At 41.8% G+C, this 8942-nt stretch overlaps 1 protein-coding gene across 1 annotated transcript; it reads left to right on the plus strand.

Moving 5' to 3' along the window:
* Positions 1–1747: 1747 nt before the first annotated feature.
* On the plus strand, positions 1748–7009 carry kcnj4 (potassium inwardly rectifying channel subfamily J member 4). The gene is made up of 2 exons (XM_066659223.1): positions 1748–1883; positions 5457–7009. The coding sequence occupies exons 1-2, from the start codon at positions 1861–1863 to the stop codon at positions 7000–7002; spliced, it is 1569 nt and encodes a 522-aa protein (XP_066515320.1). The 5' UTR covers positions 1748–1860; the 3' UTR covers positions 7003–7009.
* Positions 7010–8942: the final 1933 nt, after the last annotated feature.

Raw genomic sequence — 8942 nt, forward strand, 5'->3', positions numbered from 1 at the left:
TGTGAAGCCTACTGAACCAGACTAAGAGACCATTTTAAAGGCTTAGGAAAACTTTGCAGGTGTTTTGTGTTCATTATTCTAATTTTCTGAGTTAAAGACTTTGGTTTTCATTGGCTGTAAGCCTTAATCAACGACATTAAAAGAAATAAACGCTTGAAATAGATCACTCTGTTTGTAATGCATCTACATCATATATCAGTTTCACTTTTTGAACTGAAATATTGCAATAAATTTACTTTTTGATGATATTCAAGTTTATCGAGATGAATCTGTAGTTTATCTGTTAAGTGTTTTTATGTGTTAACTGTAACTTAAACAAGTCTGGAGCAGAATAAAAAAAATATTAGAATGAATGTGGACTCACTGAAATTTGGAAACAAAAAGTCTCTAAAATTGCTTTAAAATTGCCTGTCTTTATATTACTACCTTCAACTTTCTTCAGGCAATTATAAAATCTTGTGTGATGACGTCAGGAGGGAAGTTTGGGGAACAGCTAAAATTAATTAGCTGTGTATGTCTTAAAACAACGTTGACATTACCCTTCATTTTTCAAAACGAATCCACGTGTTCTCATCAAGAGTTAAAGTTAACCAACGTTTTGAAATGCCCAGTTAGTCTAAACCAGGGGTCGGCAACCTTTACCACTCAAAGAGCCATTTAGACCCATTTTACACAGTAAAGAAAACACTGGGAGCCACAAAACCGTTTTGAAATTTTAAATGAAATAACACTGCGCCTAACAGGGTTTTTTTTGTGTCTTTGTGCTGTGTATAAACAAACTACACTGTGTTACATTTATGAAATCAATGAACGACTGCAGAGAAAATGAAATAACATTTCTGCATGCAACAAAACATTTTTAACTCCGAATAAAAGACGTTGTGTTGACGGTTCAGTAAAATACTCAATGTCTATTTGAGTCCTTGTAGTAATGGGGGAAAAAACGGCGAACTTAAATTATCCACTGGCAGCAAACAACGCTGTCCTCTCTCTGCGTGCCGTCATTATTTTACTGGCGCCGTGCAGTCAGCGGTCAGAAAGTTCCAGAAACCGCACACTGGCGGGTGTCGCACATTGGAAGTTGTGACGTGTTTTAAGAGCGACAAAAATATTTTAAATATTAAAATATTTTAGATGTTACAAGATCGCCATAATCTTCATAGAATTACATTTTGAAAATCAACGAACTAAAATAAAATACATTTAATTAAATACTCATTAATTATTTTCAGAAGCTGAGCCGCATCAGAGGCATCAAAGAGCCCCTGGGTTCAACCGTTTCACACTGAGCACAAAATACACAGTAGCATTCACTTTGCATATATTTGATTAGTTGAGCTTTAAGACATAGCACTGTGGTCATTGCAGATTGCTTTCAAAAATAGAGCTTTTAATGTCTATTTAAATCTGTAAAATGGAACTCTGCTTGTGTTGCTGTTTTTAATACAAATCAAAGCAGGTGCTTACTCCCCTTGCTTGCCCCAATCTTTTTATCAGTTAGAAATAAGTCAACCCCATGTCTAATCTGTGCCCAGTGAGAGAACAAGGCAGTGCTGATGACACTAACCCGCATTTAAATGTGTCCTTCTCCTCCCAGCAAGTTTCCACCAATCTGCAGTGGCTATTTTTAACTCTCACTTTGACCCAAATCACTGACCTCTATACCATCACTTTTCTACTTTCTTACATTCATAACAAATGTTTTCTATCTCTTTGACTGCAGGTTTTGGGTTTGCGTATGAGAGTGTGTGCTGCAGGGTGTCAGGATGCCGATTCCGAATCTCTGGTTGTAGAAAAAGAGCATAGCTCGTTGCTGACCCCACGCTCACTGTGGCAAATCAGGACTTCATTTCAGACACAATGGGCAGCAACAGAGCCAACAGGTATGTAAGAGTTATGTGCAGTTTGTGTGAAACGCAGCGAGACTAAATAGATATATGTATATGTTCGTTTAAAAAGTACATTCCAAAAAAAGTCATGGTGGGCAACTTATGACAAGGATTGGAACACCGGTGTACTGTGTGGGCGGTCTGGTGGGTAATTCGCCTGCATGAGCAGCTGAATGTGGAACAGCAACAACAACATACACTCACTCCAGAGTTAGAGAAGTGACAGGGAAAAAATCTCACAGCGGTGTGAAAACCTGTAAATGAATGTTGTACACATTGTGTATGAACACGATACATGTGTTCACTGGGCCAAAGAAGAAAAGGACCATCCAGATTGTAACCTCTGATAGGATGAGGCTATAGATTAGCCTTCTTGAAGCCTTCCCCACTGAAGAGCTGTAGCCTATTATGAAGTGCAAAATAAAACAATGGTTTTCTATGATTGTGCAGCTGAGGAAAATTATGACAAAATAATGGCCAAAAATGTGGGTTCAAGTCCCGCTCTGGGTGACTGTCTGTAAGGAGTTGGTGTGTTCTCCCCGTGTCTGCGTGTGTTTCCTCCGGGTGCTCCGGTTTCTTCCCACAGTCCAAAAACACACGTTGGTAGGAGGATTGGTGACTCAAAAAGTGTCTGTAGGTGTGAGTGTGTGAATGTGTGTGTGTGTGTTGCCCTGTGAAGGACTGGCGCCCCCTCCAGGGTGTATTCCTGCCTTGCGCCCAATGATTCCAGGTAGGCTCTGGACCCACTGCGACCCTGAATTGGATAAGGGTTACAGATAATGAATGAATGAATGTAATATTGATTTCAAACACATACTGTCAAATCATTTATGGCACTGAGGTTTATATGGTGTATATGGATCAATCCCACAGATACAAGTCTATGAAAAACCTCAGGTTTGTGTGGTGGGGTTAGGCTTATTCTCTCGTTCCCATGTTTACACCAGCCCTTGTTGGACAATGGGGTCTATTTAAAGATCTAAAACCCCAATTTCAAAAGATGTTGGGACATTTCGTTAAAAGATAAATGAGAATCTGTGATTTGTTAATTTCCTTAAAGCTTTATTGAACTGACAAAAGCACAAAGAAAAGTTTAGTGTTTTCACTGAATAACTGGTTTGTTAAATTAGAATTTGAGGCCTGCAACACACTCCAAAAAAACTCCAAAAGTTGGGGCAGAGGCAGGTTTACCACTTTTTTTACATCTCCTTTCCTTTTACTGTTTAATCGTTTGGGAAATGAAGATACATTTTTGCTTGATGTCAGCTGTTCAGCAGTCGGTGGTAGCTTTTGCCCGATTCTTCTCTTCATGATGTGCCATAGGAGACAGATCTGGATTGTAGGTAGGTCTGTCAAGCACACACAATCTGTGTGAAAAGACTTTGTATGTTGATGTAGCGCGTACAGAATGAGGCCTGGCATTATCTTGCTGAAACAACCATGTACTTTACAGTAAAGCAGCTCGTCTTGAAGGCAGCACGTCTATCCAAATACGTAACGTTATCCTCCACATGAATGAAAACTTCTCACATATGGAAGGCACCAGTGCCGTGGTTACTGATACCCCCTACTACTAATAAGTCTGGATGATCCCTTTCACAATTAACAGACAAAATGATGTTCAGTTTTCATGAAACATAAAAACTCCAACATGGAGCCTAAATTTCAATCTGAGATGAGCTTGGTGCAACACAAACAAAACATGTGCAGACAGAAACATAAGTGCAACACAGACAGACAGTACAACACAATGCAGACAAAATGTGCTATGTTTTCTTTAGAAAATCTTCATGGTAGCAGCCACAGAGAACAGACTTTTGAAGTACTCCTAAGCCTCTGCTGTATTTGTTACTGTAGCATGACAGTTCCTTATGCAGTGCCATCTGAGGACTCAAATAATGCCTTTCCATTGCATGGTACCTACTTGACTCTACTTTGCACAGCTTAGCACGCTGGTCTCTTGCTATTCCACCAGCACTGCTGCCCTGCTATATGTAGCAAGTAATGTTGGAAAAGACATAACAAGAACATTTCTAAAAGGAAATTTTAGCTTCAGAATCCAAAAACAATGGCAGCTGTAATGTTTAGTGTTGTTTACTTATCGTGTATTTGATTGTGTTGTCTTTTTGGGACTGAACACCCAAGTTGCCCCCCAGTTCTGACAGATCAGTAGAGATTTTAACATTCCATGTTGCACGTCTGCCATTTAGCAGTTAAAACTCTTCAAAAGACCATGGCGTAGAGGTGGGCAGATCGATCCAAATATCGATAATATCGATACCAACGCTGGTATTGGTATTGATCAATACTCGTGGAAATAGATCGATACTCAAGCTTTTTTTCTCTTCTGCTGCTCTGCTGCTAAAGTCTGTATGTGAGGCAGCATACCCCCCCCCCCCAATATCGCCGATACTGGCCCTGTATTTACTTGGTATCGATACCAAAACTCCCGGTATCGCCCACCTCTACCATGGTGTAATTTTACAAGCTGCTGTTAAAAACAGACATGAGGTGATTTTACAGAGTTTGTACTAGCTGTCTTCATTTCATGGTGATTGACAAGTCTCTCTGGCCAATCAGTGCTCTTCAAATTTACACATCACTTTTAGTCCCTACTTGGCTCACTTGGAACCACTAGCATGCAAGTACTAAAATATGTACCGGTCCCATGTACCAGGTACCAGATGGTACCAGATGTGCCTAGAGGAAACTAGATGTGCCTAGTCTTATATGTTAAGTCATATATTGACATTTATAAATTTAGCTACTGTTACTCCTACATATTTTTAATAATCTGTGTGTACATAAAGACTCATATATGAAGATAACTGGGGACAATATACCTGTGATCAAATCACAAATTATAATAACAAATTGGCAAATGAAACATATTCACCCATAACAAACTCCCCAACTCCCCTCAACACATTCCTTCAAACACCAGCCCTCCCACTGTTCCGCCACAAGCAGCAGAAAGCAGTGTACTGCTTTGCTAACATGTTCTGTATGTGTCTGTATGCTGCCAGGGGTGGGAAAGGCTCAGATTATAATCCCTAAATCTGCACTGACCGCAATCCCCATTATATGGCTGAACACAACTCACCTTCCAGAGTAATCCTCTCTGCGGAAGAGGGCCAGGTAACACACACCTGGCACTAACCCCTATTTATACTCATTAGAAAAGGGCAAGACTATAGGACATGGGTCAAGGGTGTTTGGGACGACCTAGAGTTCCATGTGCTTTGACTGTTCTGAGTGGACAGTTGAATGTGAGTGAAAACAGGCAGCAGTTTGAAAATATGTCACTTGGTTGATTGCAACAGCAGTACGTCAGTTAGCATGAGTCACAGTTTAGTGTCTGCAGAGTTAGCGCTCTATGCTTAGTCACTTCATGTCCTTTTAGAGGGACACTGGAAAGAACGAGTGAGATGCGATGAGATTATGTCTGCTGTCATAACGCTTGTCCTTTTCCTGTCTCTTAGCTCTCGCAAATGCCAAGCTTGGGCTCTCTCCCCCCCCTTTTCACAAATTTTTTGACCTAGTACTCTCTGCTCCCTCATTTCTCAGGTACAGCATTGTTTCTCCAGATGAGGAAAGGCTGAAGATCTCCAGTTTGGGGCTGCACGACAGCCACGGCTCACCCAGCTGTCGGCCCTCACCCGGCAGTGCCCTCAGTGGCTCAGGGTCGGGCAGGGCCATGGAAAACACCTACAATGGAAAGATCTCCACCACAGGTAGGGGTCAGCTGCGAAGCCGATTTGTAAAGAAGAATGGCCAATGTAACGTTGTCTTCTCCAACATGGAGGACAAGCCTCTGCGCTACATTGCTGACATCTTCACCACCTGTGTGGACATTCGCTGGCGCTACTTGCTGATGATATTCTGCACCACATTTCTGGCATCATGGTTGATCTTTGGAGTGATTTTCTACAGTGTTTCCTTGGCACATGGAGATTTTAACCCGAACAACGTTGTGCAAGGCTCCAGTGAGGGGCAACTGAAGCCATGCCTGCAACATGTTGAGGGGTTTGTGGGGGCCTTTCTCTTTTCTATTGAGACTCAGACCACTATAGGCTATGGCTGGCGCTATGTCACTGAAGAGTGCCCTGTGGCTGTAGTGATAGTGGTGATTCAGTCCATTGTAGGATGCATCATTGACGCTTTCATGATTGGCACCATCATGGCTAAGATGGCACGACCTAAAAAGCGGAACCAAACACTTATGTTTTCTAACAATGCTGTTATTGCCCTGAGGGATGGAAAGCTCTGCCTTATGTGGCGTGTTGGAAACCTTCGGAAGAGCCACATTGTGGAGGCCCACGTCCGGGCACAGTTGATCCGTCCATATGTGACAGCAGAGGATGAATTTATTCCTTTGGAGCAAACAGACTTGAATGTCGGTTACGATGAAGGTACAGACCGTCTTTTCCTGGTGTCTCCATTAGTGATTATCCATGAAATTGATGAAGATTCGCCACTGTGGGGGATGAGCCGAATGGATCTGGAGACAGATGACTTTGAGATTGTGGTGATCCTAGAAGGCATGGTGGAAGCCACCGCCATGACCACGCAGGCAAGGAGCTCCTATCTCTCTCGGGAGATCCTCTGGGGCCACCGCTTTGAGCCAGTCATCTTTGAAAACCGTGATCGCTACCAAGTGGACTATTCCCGCTTCCACAAGACTTACGAGGTTCCATCTACCCCTGCCTGCAGTGCCAAGGATCTTAGCGAGCTAGCAAGTCATCACTCTTCTGCCTCGTCACGCTCTGGAACTCCCGTTAGCCGTAGGATGCGGTGCCTGCGACCACCCCATTCACCTAGCGCCTTCTGCTATGAAAATGAGGTGGCTCTCTGTTCTGGGGAAGAGGAGGAAGATGAGAGGCAGAGGGAAACTGTAGAGGGTGATCTAGCAACGCTGGATATGGAGCTGGCATCAGTGACCACATCTAGCATTCCAAAAGACTTCCAGAAAATGCTTCAGGACACAGCAACCGTGACGTCCAGCAACAACGTCCTTTGCATGCTAGACATGGACAACCAGATAGAGTTTGACATTCTGCAGACAACGCTTCCACTCGATCCGCTGAAATATAAGAGTGAGTCAGAGATTTGACGTTATCGTATGGAAGCATTTCTGCACCAACCCCTTATCCTGCCTCTAGATCCCTTCTTTTTAAAATTACCAATTGAGAACATGAAGGAAAACATGATTATTCTGTTGGTATTTTGCACATTGTTCTGTCTTGGTTATATGTTGGGAAGTGCAAAGTTGTCGCCTTTCGTGCTCCAGTTTGTACAATGTTTTTCTGGAAACTGTTCCCATTCTCTCTGATAAGGAAAGGCATCTGGCGAGACATGGGAATGAGACTGACCTTTGATGAAGTTGGCCCTCGTGACCCTAAGGGGTCGTCTGATTCATGAGGTCTAACCACCTTCATGAGGTTGTGTTTAATGTCTATACATACATCGGGCTTTGGAAATCCTACAAGGCACAAACAATTCTTTCGATTTAAATGGAGTTTAGAGTAAGTATATAGAGGAGAGGCGATTATAGACTATGGCATATACTTACTTAAAAGCTGTTAAGCCAACAGTTTAATGGGCATGGATAGCACAAATAAAGCATTATTGTCACCAAAGGAGAAAACTTGCACTTGAATATTGCACAAATTGATGTCCACAAAATGACCTAAAACAAATTTATTGAATGAAAGCTGTAATTCAACAACTGAACCAGTTGGCCATGCTAGATTTTGGTTGGCCAGTTTTAAACCAAATGTATTGTCCAGTGTAGCCAAGGACCAATATTTCTCCCCCATTGAATTGGGGACAGAAAAACTCAGCAAAGTAAAATAGGTTTCAATATCTATTATATTATATTATATTATATAATAATCAATCTGCAGATTTTTAATAGTCATTCCAATAGCCACAGAATCCCTCAGGTCTAAAAATAAATACACATTCAGGGTCTGAATATGTTCTGTTTTGTTTTCAGTTGGCTTTTGAGCCATATATCCGTACGGAATATTAAACGGCCAAGGATTTCAGGTTACATTTCTGTGTTTTTCTTTAAGATAATGTGAATGACTTAAAACAGTTAAGTGTTTCTGGATATTCATGTATGATTTAGGGCTGTTTGTTGTGTTTATTATGTGTATAATTTAGTGTATTATGTGAGAAGCAATGTAATGGGTTTGTATGATGCTCAGGGAAAATTGTGCACTGCGATTCCTGGGAACAATGTGAGTATGTGTCGGAAAACACAAGGTGTCTTTGTGAATCTAAAATGCACTTTTGCCCATTTTTGTGCTCAGACCCAGGGAATATTTGATGAAATATATATATTCAGTAGTCTTTCCTGCAACATTCTTAACATATTTGGGGTTTCATATGTAGGTGTGTGTGTATGTGTGTGTGTGAGAGAGAGAGAAACAGTAAGTGAGGGGATATACATTACTGTGAAAATGTACAAAAATTGTCTGGAAAATACATAAACGGTGCAATTTCTGACTTTTGCACAGTACTGTACCATGTGAATCTATTGCTATTAGTAAAGAAGATCAGTGTTATATGTAATTCTACAAGAATTATGTTTTACCAGCTTACACACACATACAGTTAAGCTTAAAATGAATCATACCTATGCCAAATTGTGATTTAAATTATGTTTTTTTGACCCATAGGTTTTTTTTTTGGTGTCAAAACACCATAAGATTTTGTGCTAATCATAGTGAAGTTAACTTTCTTTATACATGTTTTCACTAAATATGTCATGGTAATATCTAGCACGGTGACGCAGCAGGTAGGTGTCGCAGTCACACAGCTCCAGGGGCCTGGAGGTTGTGGGTTCGATTCCCGCTCCGGGTGACTGTCTGTGAGGAGTGTGGTGTGTTCTCCCCGTGTCCGTGTGGGTTTCCTCCGGGTGACTGTCTGTGAGGAGTGTGGTGTGTTCTCCCCGTGTCTGCGTGGGCTTCCTCCGGGTGACTGTCTGTGAGGAGTGTGGTGTGTTCTCCCCGTGTCTGCGTGGGTTTCCTCCAGGTGACTGTCTGT

Source organism: Hoplias malabaricus, unplaced genomic scaffold (assembly GCF_029633855.1).
Source record: "Hoplias malabaricus isolate fHopMal1 unplaced genomic scaffold, fHopMal1.hap1 scaffold_271, whole genome shotgun sequence".
Taxonomy (NCBI): Eukaryota; Metazoa; Chordata; class Actinopteri; order Characiformes; family Erythrinidae; genus Hoplias; species Hoplias malabaricus.